The 16632-nt window shown below is 30.6% G+C and overlaps 2 protein-coding genes across 4 annotated transcripts; both read left to right on the top strand.

Annotated features, from left to right (window-relative positions):
- The first annotated feature begins 1583 nt into the window (after positions 1-1583).
- LOC126728331 (uncharacterized) lies at positions 1584-7940 on the top strand. Its single transcript, XM_050434180.1, has 4 exons — positions 1584-1994; positions 2842-2933; positions 5063-5216; positions 7665-7940. Exons 1-4 carry the CDS (start codon positions 1945-1947, stop codon positions 7690-7692), a joined length of 324 nt encoding a protein of 107 aa, XP_050290137.1. The 5' UTR covers positions 1584-1944; the 3' UTR covers positions 7693-7940.
- Positions 7941-11580: 3640 nt separating this feature from the next.
- LOC126728317 (silicon efflux transporter LSI2-like) lies at positions 11581-15278 on the top strand. 3 transcript variants are annotated; one of them, XM_050434173.1, is made up of 5 exons: positions 11723-12154; positions 12727-14009; positions 14157-14346; positions 14442-14495; positions 14875-15015. In XM_050434173.1, exons 2-4 carry the CDS (start codon positions 12822-12824, stop codon positions 14462-14464), a joined length of 1401 nt encoding a protein of 466 aa, XP_050290130.1. In that variant the 5' UTR covers positions 11723-12154; positions 12727-12821; the 3' UTR covers positions 14465-14495; positions 14875-15015. The 3 variants fall into 3 exon arrangements, with proteins under 3 accessions (XP_050290128.1, XP_050290130.1, XP_050290124.1); XM_050434171.1 differs by lacking the exons at positions 11723-12154; positions 14442-14495 and adding an exon at positions 11581-11712 and having other exon boundaries at positions 14875-15278; XM_050434167.1 differs by lacking the exon at positions 14442-14495 and having other exon boundaries at positions 11727-12154; positions 14875-15278.
- Positions 15279-16632: the final 1354 nt, after the last annotated feature.

Raw genomic sequence — 16632 nt, 5'->3', positions numbered from 1 at the left:
GTTTGGTAGCATAAAAAAAGATGAGTTAAAGGAAAAATATCTTTAGTCAACATAAAAATTATGGCTTATTTTTAGAAATTGTTTTCCATTAAATTTTTTTGGAAAACAACTCTATCTCACAACAAGCTAAACAAAGGAAATTAGGAGGTTATTTTTCAACTCATTTAAAGTTACTACCAAATATTAGAAAATGAGATAGTTTTATAGAAAATGTTTCTTGGAAAATGACTCATTTCTAGAAAATATCATTGTTGAAACAAACAGAGCGTAACTAGTCCCTAGACAAAATGGTGGGTTTTATGAAGGATATACCCCTAACAATAGTGTGATATGGACTTGTAAGAAAGTTTTAAAATAGGAATCGATACCACACTAGCTAATGACCGATTTTCCTCAAAATCTCTAACCTCCATTATGTGCATCTTCAATTACAGTTAAGAGTGGTGTGGCCACCTCAACTCCTTCTAGGTTTGTCAATTCTGATCGGAATGTGTATAGCCCTAGACGTGGCAATGAACATGATTGATAAACTTTAACAATCTAATTATTTGTAGGACATCAATTTGTAAGTCATCAGTTTGTAAGTCTTATATAATAAAAGGTATATTGTCTCTAACATTGCTCAATTTTTACAACTTTCTTCACAACTTATTAAGGTGTTAGGTTTTCATCAAAGTAACATTATTTTCATATAAACACATCACTAATATAATTTTAATTATGTAAAAACTAAAATATGTCATATCAATAGTTGTCAAACAAGCTTTATGAAATTTTGTATCCGTAGATTTATTATTTTTAATAAATAGTCTGATTAATGGGTGCTCTTAGGACATTAATTAGTAATCTATTTTAAGAAAATTTTAATATAATTTTTATGAAAAATATAAAAAGTTGTCCAAAAAACTATTTACATTTTTCTTTACCTATAAAAAATTTCTAAAGCTATATCCTAATCATGGGTATATATTATCTTTTCCCTTTAATAAATGCCACTTTTATGAAAAATTATATTTGTTTTCAAAATTGTCCATTTATTTATGTTGATTTAAATTTGACGCTTTTAAAATTTACAAGAATTAATATGAATTTTTTATGAGTTCCCTGTGCATTACCACACATTTCGTGAATTCCAATGTTGATAGATAATTGAAAAAAGAAAAAGAAAAAGAATAAATATAAAAGTTTTTTTTTTTTTTTTTTTAATCTTGGGTGATTTCAAAATATGCTGCCAAATCCATGTCAGCCCAATTATGGAGAAGCCTAATACATGAATCAATAGCGCAATGAAATATCCAAGTGAGCCTGTTCCACATAAGGTTCACAAACATACTAGAATGTTCGTTGATATATTTTAAAAATTTTATAAAGCAAAAAAAAAAAAAAAAAAAATGAAAATCACTATTTTTTTTAAAAAAATTTAGAAAGAAAAGTCAGTATTTTCTTTTAAAATTCAAATATTGAGACGTCATTTTGGGTTTAAATCAAAGAAGCTCGCACGTGCAACTGTGCCAAGACTCTAACGGCTAGTAATTATAAACGCATAGTCTTTTCAATTTCTACACTTTCCTTCACTTCTCTCTCTAAAAAACTCCTCTCACTTTCAGACACTTTCCCATATAACCCATCTTCAAACGCAGAAAATTTTCCCTTAAGAAGTGGATTTCCTTACCCCAAAAACATATAGATTCATATCTAATCTCTCAAATCTTCTTCACCATTCAATTGAAGAAACGGGTTCAAAGATTTTCCCCAGAAAATCTGATCCCTCTCTCTCTCTCTTCCTGAATGCTCTAAGTTATCCTCAAATAGAAAGTGGTTCTCTAACAACTGCAAAAAAAAAAAAAAAAAAAAAAAAAAAACACTTTTCTTGGAAATTCAGGAAAAGGGTTTGAAGATTTTCTCGGGAAAGTGATTTCCAGATTTGAATTTTAAGAAAAGGCTATGTGGAACAACAACAAGATTTTTCCGGCAAGGGGGTTAAACATGTTCAGGTCAGAGATTTTTTTGTGCTTTCATATGATTTAGACTAATGGGTTTTTTCTGGCTTCTGATTTTGTTTGAATTGAATTACAACTTCTTGCTGATTTTCATTCTTGTCAGTAATGAAAAACTTCATTTTGGATTTTCTTTGGTCTCTTCCTTTTTGGAATTTCCTGGTTTTTGAATGTTAATGATTTTTATTAACTAGAGTTTTCAATTTAGTATAATTTTGAATGCCTTTCTTGGTAGTCTTAGCTGTACCCCGTTGGTTTTTTCTTCTAATTGGTGTGGAATATCCTTTCAAATGTATACGGACTTGAATGAATTTTCATGCTCCTGTTTTTTTAGAAGATTTAAAAAATATATATTTTCTATGTTTCTCCTCTGAAATTTGTGGCATGTGAAGCCATGTCAAAAACATATAATTGGAGCCATGCTATACTCTTCAACCTAAGAATTTTCCCTAAGAACACTATCATTTGAATGAGCAAGGTTCCTCTCAATTTCTAGTGGAATGGACATAGTCCATTTCAGTGTTCATATTTTATTTGTTGTATCTAACAGGTATACATGATGATGGCACTAGAGACATCTTTAGATTTTTAATATTTATTATCTGAACCATGAAATCGTTTCATTTGAGATGGAGAGGATCCTATTCCCATTTCAACTCAATCAGATTTGATCAACTTTTGTTTAAAATGTAATATGTAACATTTAATTAATTTGTACTTCCTTTTCAACAAATGTGTGGTGTTTGAAGTTCAGGTGTCAATCCTGTTTTTTCAATTAATTTGTACTTCCATATTTCCACTTGACTCTGCCCTTCGTAACATAACAAATGTGTGGTGTTTGAAGTTCAAATTTCTACCTGTATAATTCGTTCACTGAAATGTTGGGGCCAGAGAGTCTTGCAAAGGTTCTTCCTGGAGTTGAAACCATTGAAGAAGGTAACATCTGCTTTTTTTATTTATTTATTGTGTTTCACTTCCTATATGGTGATAAAGTTTTTCCATCTAGGGAAAAAGAAGTTAATTGTTCTGGCAAATAGCTGTAAATAATTCCGGTGACATTTATAAGATTCAAAACTTTGTTGTGCATAATAGTAATAGGAACAATGACTAATAATAATAGAATTTACAATAGTAATAGACCCAATTGAATTTACAATAATAATAGACCCAATAAGTGGCTTAGAATTTCTTTTTAATTTGATTAGGATCAGTTGTTGTAACCCAACAGAATTGGTTTTGTTGTAGTATATGAGTCAGATCATTAGATTTTCTTGTAGTATATCTTGCAAGGTGGTTTCCTTTGGGTAGTTTAGGTGAGGAACTATTTTGTGTTAAAATTGGTTGATTGTAATGGCTAGGAGTTTGTTTAGCACTTCTTTGTTTTGCAACGCTATTATAAGTTCTTTAAATAGTTCTGCGTGAAAATTGTTGTGCTTTCGGACCATACTCATGTTAGTTGTTTGTTTATTGTTTGCATTATTCTTGTTATGCATTGTTCTTGATATGCCCAAAAGTTTTTGAGCCTAAGTTCCTAAGATTGTTTTGAGTTTATGTGCTCTATAGTAGTTAAATCTCATGTAAACAATTTTCATGAACTCTTATAAGCAGTCTCTCTTACCTTATGAAGTTGATGTATCACTTGTTTGTTGCCCCAGTAGTTATTTTCATTTTGTTTTTGGTTGTTTTGGGACCTATATGTAGGTTGTTGTGCTTGATCTTGCCTTAGAGATTAAAATTTTCAACCTTTGACTTACGTATGAGATGTTTTACAAACTTTGTTATTGTTATATGTTGAAAAAGAGGAGGGGGTTACTTAGATAATTCGTTACTCTTAAAAAAAAATGGAAAACTTCTAACGGTTACCTTGTTGATATCAACTCTTTTTTTTAGAAGTTGAAAGTTGGACATCCTCTCCTTAAAGGTCTTTTCATATTTGATATTTATGGCCTTGGTTCCTTACTAAAGAACATTTGTATACTTTACATGGGTTTTGAAAGCCATTTTATAGTCTCCCTTGCAAATGGTTTGTTCAAAATAGACATGATTTTGTCATCATGACAAATGTTAAATTTACAAATCCAAGACTTCTTTGATTTTAACTACTAGTATTTTCCTACCACTTTGAAAAGTCTTTAAGTTTAGTGGAGCATATGTGATTTGTATTTATTAAAGACAATTTTAATTCTAGTTTCAAATTTTGGACTTTGTGAAATGGAATATTTCACGTGACTATTTTGGTTTGAAATTCTTAAGTTAACTTTCTGGCCTTATGGCTATTATTCAACACTTGTGTTTGAAACAAGTCGAAGATAAAATTGTCTTTTCAAAGATTAAGTGGAATACTCCTATACTCTTGGTTTCAAGAATGGTTTCCTTTAAACCCCTTTTTGAATTTGATCCCTTATGATTTGAACTCCAAATTTTGGTTTGAAACTTAAGTCATAAGTTGAAGTAATCCATAACCCTTTTAGTTGAAAGGTTTATGCCAAAAATGTTAATGTCAATGATTGCTCGGTTTTGTTTTGAGACACATAACTATGTTTATAATTTCAGGATGAAATTCTTTTAAGGGGGGAAGAATGTAACACTCCAAATCTTTTTAAGCAATTTTACAATGTGAATAATATCTCAAGTGAATTTTATGTTTTTCAATAAGGCTTTTAATTATTTTTGTAGTGCTTTGACTTATATTGTTGTAAATATGTTGTAGTATGTTTATTTCTCTTGATGGTTCTTTTATCATGCTTTGGACCCATTTGGGTTCGGGGCGTGACAGTTATGGCTTTTGATTTACTTTTCTCTAGCATGTTACTTGAATTCGTTGATGTACAATAGATTAGAATTTATTGCGTATGAGATATTGCATATTTTGGTGCTTTGACTATTTCCTCCTAAAGTCTCATTTAGAATCACATGGGTAAGGATTTGAATAGGCAAGGAAACTAAAGTGACTGATCAGAATGTTTCCCATCATGAATTTGTTTCCAATTGAAGCTTATGCATGTGGACTTGGCTAAATGAGGTACTATGACTTAATTTCTTTTCTCTGATCACGTTAATGGCAGACGACGGGTTGGAATTCTGGCCAAGTGGCGATTTCTCTACTGTTGATGATGATTGTGATTTTTTGGTGATGGTAGTAACGATGAGGACTTGTCCATCAACATCAATACACTGCTTGACATTCTTGGAGAAGATCCTCAGCCTTCAAAATTATAGGTAGGTTCTTCAATATTTTCGCTCTCTAAATTTTATAATTTGATTTTTTTTTTTTTTTTGAGGAATATTCATTTGTGTAGGTCAAATAGCTAGTACTTTAAAAAACCCACCCTAGATAGTAGTGTATTTCTCTCAATCATTGAATTTTGAATTTATGCTACACTCTATTTGTCTTAAAACTTAATTGAGAAGAAACTTCCCCAAAGCATAGCTATTGATTTGACCCTAAAAGAAATAATTGAAATGGGTTTTAATTGTCGAGGGGGTTTATGAGAAGGGTAAAGACTTACATACAGTACTTAAGTACTATTCTCTAAGTTCCCTTTTAAGATTCTACCACGTGGATTTTTTCTTACGAGATGAAAGTGTATTTTTTAATTAAATAGCCACAAGGCTAAATCTTAAAAGGGGAACTTAAGGAACATCATCTAAGATACTGTACCTAAGTTTTTTCCTTGAGAATTATCACCCTTTGTCGAAATCTCAACTTTTATGAAGTTAGTAAAGCACAGTGCTAGCAGTGGAGGTTGTAGAAATGGTGATTTTGGTTTGATTGAAATTTTTATTTGGTATTTGTAGCCTAGCTTACAATAAACCTTTTATTTTTGAATGGCATTGAATACGGTTATGCGTGCTAAGGTGATTTAGTAATTCTTTGATTGATATAAGTTTTATTAGTTTCCTTTGTTACATGATAATATTTTGTTTCCTTTTATATCTAAACATAGCAGCCAATGTATCCTTCCTTGCATTGTTTTCTAAATTAACCTCGTGTCTGGACATACAAAGCTGAATAGTCCCCATGGAATTTGGAAATAAATTCTTGCATTTAATTGCGTAATCAATGACTTGATTAAACTGTGATTGCATGATTTATTTTCTTCCCTTTTTTTATATGGTTGACATGCATAATACTTTCCTTGTACATTGGTCTTGAAGATTGGAATTCAAATTTAAAGTTGATTGATCAATTTAAGGGAAGTCTTGAAAGGGCATTTAAAGATGAAATCTTTTCTAATCAATGAGAATTAAATATTTTTGTCAACTATTTCAAAGATGAGGTTTCGGAAAGAAAGTTATCATAAATGCTTTCAATGTTAAAAGATTTTCTTTTGGAAATTAATTTGATTTAAAATTGGGGATGGAATTTGGTAAGTAATAAAATATGGTTGTGTATTAAATGCTTACATGTCTACATGTTTTGATGATCAAATGCTTCCATGCTTTGATTATTAAATGCTCACATATCTACATGCTTTAATAATGATATGCTCCTACATGAACATGCTTTGATGATCACATGCTCCCATGTTCTTACATGCTTGTGTGCTCTCTTTTGTTGACCTTCACCTGCTTGATTGTCTTTGCTCCAAGTTGACACCGTCAGCTTGGAGTTGTAGACTCCAAATATATATTACCAAATACAAGGCCGACAGATTTGTCTGGAACATTACTCTATGCCTCTATATCAGTAGGTACATTTATATTTTATCCTTATCTGTAGTGGTTTATCAAATATTTAATAATAGAGGGCACTTGTTCAATATTTTATGTGACAATTCAATGATCCGAATGCATAGTCGGTGACTGTAATCATTTTCTTATTTATTTTGTCCTATATGTTTATAAAAAAAAGAAGAAGATTTTTTCTGATTCATATCTATAATGTATAAATATTATTTTTGATAAAGATTAATATCTATAATAAGTTATTAACAACTTGCATTAAGCAACCTACCACACTACAAAGTACCTAACATTTGGATAGATTGACAATTTTCTATCCCTTTGAAGTCTTTGGCTCTTTGCTCTCTTCAAAAGGAAAGAAAAATAAAAACATGTGAATGGAGGAATAAAAAGGAAAAAGTAAAGAGTAATTTAAGATTCATTTCGTTTGTGGAGATTTGTTTAAAATAAATAAATATTAGGGACATAGGAATTTTTTCATAATCTATTAAGGTGGCAAATTATAATTAAATCAAATCAAATTTTTATGAGCTTATTGTTAACATTATTTTTATTATGTCTTGATCCCAATAAGTTGCACTAATTACATAAAAGTTCCAAAAAAAAGCTCAAAACTAGGTCCGGAAGTTTGGAATTGATTCTCCAAACTAACTTATAATTCAAACATCTGAGTTTAAATACATGAATTTATATGTAAATATAATTAATATAAAATTAGAATGACACTTAGCATAAAATGAGAATGCATTTAAAATTTAAAGATACTTAGCATAAAAATATTGAATAATTAAATTGACACTTGACAAAAAATTAGAGTGTAATTATAATCAAATTTTAGATTCTTGATTGAGCTTCTATTTTTTTTTTAAAAAAAAATTTACTTTATAATACTGAGCCTTCAAATTTAATATATTGTTACATATGATATATGATAGACAAAATTTCTTCAGCATGCTAAGCAATGCTCTCAATTAATTACAGTAAAAAGGAACTCAGCCACGAGTTATGAAGCGCAGAAATGGAGAATATTCTAACTCATTTACAGCTCAAAGTCCACTTCACAATCGAATGGGGGTAAAAGCCTAAATGGAACACGACAAGCTTTCCAACAAGATATACGTATCTCTAATATACAATTGAGTTTATCTTGATTGTTTGAAAAGGCTTACCATAAGATTTGACATGATTAGTTATTATATGTGCCATCTAAATCCGAGGTTTACAAAATTCTTAGGTAGGAAAGTCCCAATTAGATGGCGGGATAATTTTAGCTCTTTGCTTTTTGTTTCAATGTGGGTTGGGCATAAACTCGATCCGTGGACACCCTTAATTTACTTAGTTGCCCTTAATGATTTTTCATTTTTGAAACGATTTTTTTTCTTTCCATATCTAATAATTTGATTACTCAAAATAATAATAGGGAAATGTTAATGAATGTCCTAAGGGCATTGGTTTATGAACTATTTTTTAAAATATTTTATGAAAAAAGTATAAAATAATTAACTTTTTTGACAGATTTTTATATTTCCTATGAAAGTGGTATTAAAAACTTTTCTAATATAGTTTATTAACAATTTAGGGCATCCGTTAACATGACCCATAATAATATACTTGGGGAGTTGTCGACTTAGTGCCTTAATTGCTTTTAAAAAATTACATAGATTTCAATCTTTCTTTCTATATTCTTTTAATTATTTAACAGATTTAATTTTATAACTAAAACCTCAAGTTTGAACTTTAAATAGTGAAAGATTCAAGAGATTGATAAAAAATATATATATATATATATATATATTAATGGAGAGATGGAGTCATTGGAGAATTATTGTTGTGAGAAAATAATATACAAATAGTGGATATTTTAAATTATTTTGAATATAAAACATAGGATTTGATTTAAACAGAAACGATGTCATGATATGGGATATAACACATTGAGTTTCAATTCCAGTAAAAGACTACTATTTCTATGGTAATTTTTTTCTTTTTATTTGTCACATGGCAAAGAAATAATCCCATTTTTAAAATAAGGAATACAAATACCACAAGAGATATGCCAACTACTTCCACAATGTCTACTTCCGGATAATGCCAAAAATAGTTGTGGTAATAGCCTTCCTCAATCCTCACTCGATTAAGCTAATAATAGGCACAACTTTTTTTTTTCTTTACAATATTTGGGTACAATTTTTTTTTTTTTTTAAGATTTCATTTTATACCTTAGTTTTTTATATTTAAATTCAACCATATAATTTTATTGATCAAATTTTCAATGATAGTTAAATTTAAGGTTAAATTACAAATTGCACCCTTTAAGTTTACATAAAATTCAATCTAGCTTTTTCACTTTATATTTGTTCAATTCAATCATTTAAGTTTTAGTTTTATTTAATTCAATCTCCTGTTAGTTTCTATAAAAATTGTGCCTCAAAACAACATAGTTTTAAATTTTTAATTAATAAATAAAAAAATATTTGTTTCTAAAAAAATATAAAAAATTAAATTAATTTTATTTTCAACTCTTTAAAGGAAGAGAGAGACAGAGAGAGAAATATTTAATTTTGTTTTGCACATGATTAAATAACATAAACGTCACAGTTTTTTTTTTTTGGTAAGTGAGGAAAAGACATGTATTAGGAAAGAAAAGAAAACAAAATTGAGAATAATGTTTGTTTTCCTACAACCCAACCATGAGATGACATGTTATTTCAACACAAGAATCTTAAGTGGGTGTTTGTTATTGTTGTTTAAACAACAATTTTCAGTATTTAAATAACATAACACGTATTTTCACATACTGTTTTACTCATACGTATTTTTACAAAACAACAACAACATTGCTAGAAATCTCTGTCCAAATGAGCCTTAATACCATAACTGAACAACATGTTCCATTTCAACAAAAAAAATCACGTAAGTGGACAAAGCAACCTCATCAATTCAGAATTCTGAGCCTGAATTCTTCTTGGCTTCCGAAATCTTCACAAGCTCCGCTTGTGCCTATGCTATGCCTATGGCCAATAGAGTAGGCCCAGACCTGAAAGACTAGCTTGATTTAGAGAGTATTGAGATAAATTTTGGAGCTAGTTTTGATTTTTTTTTTCCCTTCAAAATTTTATTAAAATAATTTTGGTAAAATAATATTTTGGTCTTGAATTTCACTAAGAATTTGTTTTTCTTTAATTTTTTTTTCACCCCTAAACTATGTTTGTAAAGAGTTACTTTAATAGTTTAGAAACAAAAATAAATATTAAAAAATAAATTCGATAATTTAGGGATAAAAAAAAAAACTTTTACTATAGTTTAAGAACTTAAATAAAACATTTTTAATAGTTTAGGAATGAAAAATGAAATTTTTAATAGTTTAGGGATGAAAAATGAGCTTCTTAAAGTTTAGAGATGAAATACAAATATTTGGTAAAGTTTAGAGACTAAAATAGTATTTTACCTAAATAAGTAATTTTAGGAAAAACTTTTTTTAAAATAAAAATGAAAAAAAAAAAAATTCAAAACTTGATTGTTTTTTAGTAACTAACACAATGATAACAAAGTCTAAAGAGAGGATTGAAATGAACAACATAAAACTATATGACTGAATTAAATTTAGTAATGTGCTCATTTAGTTAATTTAATTAAACATCTAAGATACAATAATTAAAAAATTATACCTAAATTTGATCATTTCCATAATTATTTATTATTATTGCGGAGGGCAAGTTATTAATAGTTTAATATAGTAATTATATATATACATATATAACCGAAACCTCTGAAACTCTCACAATTTTTCACGTCAGCAAAATATTTAAATAAAATTATTTTTATTTAGTCCAAACTTAATAAGGAGTGAAACTCTATCTCTCTAACAATTCCAACTTAAAATCGAGCTCATCATTATCATTTTTTCTAAAAAAATTATTTTTTGTTTAATCCAAACTTAACAATGAATGAAACTCTATCTCTCTAATAAGTCCAACTTAAACTCAAACTCAAACTCAAAAATTGATAATTTATCTCTAAATTTGCTAGGTTAATCATGAACACTATAAAAGCAAAGCAAACTCCAATATTTTATTTTAAAAGCCGAGTAGAGGTATGAGTTGTTCTTATGTTATTTTCTTCTCCTCTACTTAATTTGTTAATATATATATATATATATATATTATGGTTTTTCATGTATTTTTTAAAAAGTAATTTTTGTACATGAACTACTAAACTCTCTTTAGCCGTTTTTTACAAGATAAAAAGACTTACAATAATTGAAATTATTCTTTTGATTGTAACCTATCTTTCTCTTATATTTCTCTATTGTTTAGTTATATATATATTTTTTTGTTTCAATAATTTCTAAGCAGTGAATCATTTGATTTTTTAATATTTTTTTGGTCTTTCAGAAGTTTTAATATCTGAAATTTTGAGTTTTTTTTTTGGTAGTATCTGAAATTGTCTGACAAATTTCTTGTAAGTCATTGCATATTCAAGCAATGGCTTCTTCATCAAATTATAACATAAATTGAAGCCATACAAGAGTAATTCCTGCAATGGTATAGTTTCTTAAATTTTTTATAAAATTATTTTAGTCTACTTCACAAATAGGTAAGTTTCCATGCGTAGCACAAATTAGCGACTAGTTAAGAATAATAATGAACAATAAAAAATAAAAAAATTTACAAGCTGATCGTCACCACCAATAGTAAAAATATTCGTCCCTAGCATTATCATGAATGTAAATTCTCTGTACCACTTTTTGTGTATTACTCTATGTTCCATTAATCATTACTTACCATGAATATGATTGCTTTCTATTTTAAACTTTAATTATTTTATAAGGAGAGTAAAGTAAAAATAAAACAAGCAGTGATTAATAGAATATAAAGTGGTACATAAATTGTAGTACAAAAGATTTGGACCCTCGTTACCTTGAGGCCATGACGTGTTACTGTTACATGACATTCAGTTCCATCTATTTATTGTCTCCTTAGATTTTGAAAGAGAAGTACTAAGCTCCACTTTTATGTCTCCTTATCAGGTGTGGGAGCTCCCACTTTTTTTTTTTTTTTTGAAGCAAGCTTCCACTTTTTGTAAATGTCAGTCCGTTTGATGATTTGATCTTATTCTGTTCCACTTCTTTTGGAAAACATTCATACAATATATACATGCCACTGAATCTAATCCATTCCAAATGTTCAAGAAAATATTTTTAACTTTTACATGCAAATAAGACCCGGTCCAAATTCGGAACTTGTAGTTTCCGTTAAAAATTGTTTGTTTTTACACTTTTTTCTCGTTTTCAGTGAGAGTTTTGGAATCTGGGTATTGCATATTTGGTTGAGATTTAGCTTAGAAATTGACTGAAATGGCTGTTCAAGAATCAAGTTGCATGCTATATAAATTGTGGGGTCATGCAGAAAGTCAGTCTGACATTTTTGCATTTGATCATACGTGTGGCGCTTTATTGGGTTCATATCAATGTATGCTTTTACAATTCTTTGGACTGAGAATTTGTGAATTTCTGGTTTTTCAAGATTTACCTTGGAATCTTACTGAGATGGTTATGGAAGTGACATTTCTTGTAAATAGTCGAATAATTCATTCTGTTTATATCAAGATTTATGGGTATTGCAATAGATACAAAGTATCATATTTGGCTAGATTCTGCTTTCTATTTGAATTCTGGCTTCTTCTCTTAAGAAGTTCTAGAAAAATAAGAACAAAGGAAAAAAAAAAAAAAAAGTCTATATTGTTTTTTAGTATTAGTTGAACTCCCCAATCCCTTACATTTCTTGATTTTGAATGTTCTGTTACTTTAATATGCCTTATAATCTATTAATAGTTGCAACAAGTTTACTTGCTTATCTTCCTAGCACTTGTTATATGCTTACTATTTGCCTTCTAGCTGTTTGCTCACTGTTCTTCCATGAATTTTGCTATCTTGTAGCTTAAGTATCATGATATTGCATTGAATGAATGATAACTTCAGAAACACAGTTTAAATTAATTAATTGGTTTATTCTAACCAGGGTATTTCTTTTCTTACATGTAGATATTGCAATAATATGGCATCAGCTAGGGAATTTCATTAACATAGAGCCCTTCGAATAGTATAACAACAAGATTTTCTCTTGCTGAGCAGCAAAAATGGCTTTGGCTTCTTCTGTAAAAGTGGTTCTAGGCTCAATTGCTTTTGCAATCTTCTGGGTATTGGCGGTTTTCCCAGCTGTTCCTTTTCTACCAGTTGGGAGGACAGCAGGGTCCCTCCTGGGGGGCATGCTAATGGTCATATTTCAAGTCATAACTGCAGATCAAGCATATGCTGCAATTGATCTTCAAATCCTTGGTCTTCTCTTTGGGACCATGGTTGTCAGTGTATATCTTGAAAGGGCAGATATGTTCAAGTACTTGGGAAAGTTGCTCTCATGGAAGAGTAGAGGGGCAAAAGATTTAATTTGTCGAGTCTGCCTGATTTCTGCCATTTCAAGTGCTTTTTTTACTAATGATACCTCTTGTATAGTTTTGACTGAATTTGTCTTGAAAATTGCAAGGCAGCATAAACTCCCACCTCATCCTTTCCTTCTTGCCCTGGCCTCTAGTGCAAATATTGGTTCGGCAGCAACTCCAATTGGCAACCCCCAAAACTTGGTTATAGCCGTTCAGAGCAAGATATCTTTTGGAAATTTTCTAAAAGGAATTCTCCCTGCAATGATCATGGGTGTAATTGTCAATGCCCTACTTCTTCTATGTATGTACTGGAAGTTGTTATCTATTGAAAAGGTTGAGGAAGATGTAGATTTAGAAGTTCTTGCAGAGGAGGAACTGAATTCTCATCGTTTTTCACCAGCCACAATGACATATACACCCTTGAATTCTCAGGAATGGAACTCTAGATTGGAAGTTATGGCTGTGCGAAGCTCTCCTGGCATGAGTGTTCCCATGGGACATGTTGAGAACCTTAGGAACCGATCAATTCCGAGTGAGAATGAAATCCAAGGGGTTCCTAGTGGCACATTGGAGTCTGCAAGAAATTCTAATTCATCAAAAGAGGCAGCAAATGATGTTTCTTCTCAAGTAAAGGAGGAAACAATCCCTTCAAAGAGAGTTGCATTATTGGATAGACTAAGAGATGTACTTTCTGTACTGTCTTCAGAAGGAAAAGATGATTTGACCACGAGATGGAAAAAAATAGTGTGGAAATCGGGTGTTTACCTTGTTACTATAGGAATGTTGATTGCTTTGCTTCTGGGTCTAAATATGTCATGGACTGCAATTACTGCTGCGCTTGCTCTTGTGGTTCTTGATTTCAGGGATGCTAGGCCAAGCCTTGAAAAGGTATAATCTGCAAGCACGTTGCTTTCTACCTTTAAATTATTTTTTCCCTATCAAAAAACCGTAAATCATAACTTGTTGGTGATTATGACCATTGATTGCTTGTTGGAGAGTTTACTATATGTCAAGTTTATTTCTCTTCTTTGCCAGGTCTCCTATTCTCTGTTAGTTTTCTTTTGTGGAATGTTTATCACAGTTGAAGGCTTTAACAAAACTGGAATCCCAAGTACTCTATGGGACTTTATGGAGCCCTATTCAAAAATCGATCATGTTAGTGGGATAGCAATTCTCGCCGTTGTCATACTTGTCATGTCAAATTTGGCTTCAAATGTACCAACTGGTATGTTGATGGATTTCTTCCATATATATATATATATTTTTTTTTTTTTCTATTATCTGTTTCATAATTCTTTTTTTTTTTTTTGGATATGTCAGATGCTCTTGCACTGAATCTGTGAGATTGTTTTTCATAAATGAGCTGGTAGCCTGGTACTGTGGTTTAATCTCTGCATCTCTGATTAAGAATTGTTTTTTCTTTCATGTACAACAACAGGAACAACTAACGAAGCCTTAGTCCCAAAATTTTGGGGTCACCTATGGATCTTTAATAGACTAGTTAGGTTTTTCTTTCATATAAAAAGTATCTAATGTTTTTGGCGATACATCTCTAAGTTGATGCTGTATTCCGTTTGTTATGAACATTCTTGAGGTTCATGTTGTTCATTTCTTTCGTTTCATTTTTTTCCCCAACATTTTGTTAATTTATGATAAATTGTTTGTCTGTTGTAAGCCATTATTCGACATCATAAAGGCCATTTTCAAAACTATTTACACGAGACTTCCTATAGCTCATGTTAATTTTGTGTAGTTCTCTTGCTTGGAGCACGAGTGGCAGCATCGGCAGCTGCAGTTTCTGCAGCTGATGAGAAGAAGGCGTGGCTTATCTTAGCTTGGGTCAGCACCGTAGCTGGGAACCTCTCATTATTGGGATCAGCTGCCAACTTAATTGTTTGTGAGCAGGCTCGCCGAGATCCCCAACTTGGGTACACTTTATCCTTTTGGAGCCATCTCAAATTTGGAGTCCCCTCAACTCTTATAGTCACTGCCATTGGTTTGACACTTATAAGATGATGTTGATGCTCTTACACATGACACACAATGTTTTTATGTAATAAATTTTGTAGAGGAAGATTGTTTCAACATTTGAGCAGTTCAAACCTGAAAAATGTTGTTTTTCTCTTAATCTCTATTTAATCATAACGTTTTTCAATAGTTGCTGAGTGATTATTTCAGATAGACATCCACAGAACAATGAGGTCATTTTGAAATGTTCATTGTTGTAAGATAAAATTTAACCATATTCAAGAACTGATAGCCTAGAGTCCTATAGTTTATAGCTCAACTAGTAATTCTTAATGTTTCTAATGAATGTATCAAGTGTTTAAATCTCACTTTCCCCGTTGGACTATCAAATTATAAAAAATAAATGAAAAATTGATAAACATAGTTAACATTAGTCATTCAATTTGTTTAAAACTGTAGTATACCAACTATGTGTATACCAATTACTATTGTTTAGGATTTAGTATTGGCAACTTCTACATGAAAAATTATGTGTCAGGAGAGTTGAATTTAATGTTATTAAGTTATTTATTATTATTATTATTATTATTATTATTATTATTATTATTTTGAGAATCTAGTTAGGTGAGAATTTGTGTAATGAATTGTGTAAGGTTGAATTTAATCAACCATCTTTTTGGCTTTATTCCGTGCCAAATTTGCTTGTATTTCAACAATTAGTAACCCTGTATTTAGGTGGGATTCTTGTAAGGGTAGTGAGTGAGATAGTATGAAAAAATGCTCAAGAGTGTGCAAGAAAAACTGGAACTCGCGACTCAGTCAAGCTGCGAGCCAGCCCTGTTTTGAAAAACCTGACTCTTTACATTCCATTCTCACCCTAGTATAAATACCCCTTATACCCACGAAAGAAAGAGGTTTTCCAGAGAGAATTTTGAGAGAGAAACCCTAAAGAAAAACAAGATTGATTTATCCACAATTTTTATTAAGAGACTTTTCAAATTTCTCAACTCTCTTCCTCTCCATTATTAAATCATTGAGAGGCTTTTTACTAAAACCTTTTCTCACCATATCCATTAGTTTGAGAGAGCTGTTTGGTGCTTTGGGAAGCAGTTAGGAAGGAATCAATTTCACATTGGTTGATGCTATGGTCAAGTAGCAGAATCCGGGAAGTTAGAAAAGAAATAGGTTCGGCGCAACCTCGTTGGAGTAAGAAGTTTAGAGGGCTTACGTACACTGGGTATATTAGGCTTGGAGAGTCTATTGCTGTTCATGTATCCCAACTACATTTTCTAGTGGATTACTTACCGTTTGGAGGGCGGTGGAGAGGTTTTACGTCGAGGGCTTCGGTTTCCTCTTCGATAATACATCGTGTGTTGTCCTTATGTTTGCATCTCTCTTCCTTAATTTTTGCCTTTTATTTTCTATTGTGGATGTGATTTTAATTGGCTTAGATTATTTACCAATTCTGTTTATAGCTTGTGTTCATTTTCCACACACTTATTATTTGTCATAAATCTTGAATTGGTAATTTTGTTATTGGGGG

Source organism: Quercus robur, chromosome 1 (genome assembly GCF_932294415.1).
Source record: "Quercus robur chromosome 1, dhQueRobu3.1, whole genome shotgun sequence".
NCBI lineage: Eukaryota > Viridiplantae > Streptophyta > Magnoliopsida > Fagales > Fagaceae > Quercus > Quercus robur.
The sequence above is the reverse complement of the archived record's forward strand: the minus strand, read 5'-3'. Positions and strand labels throughout refer to the sequence as shown.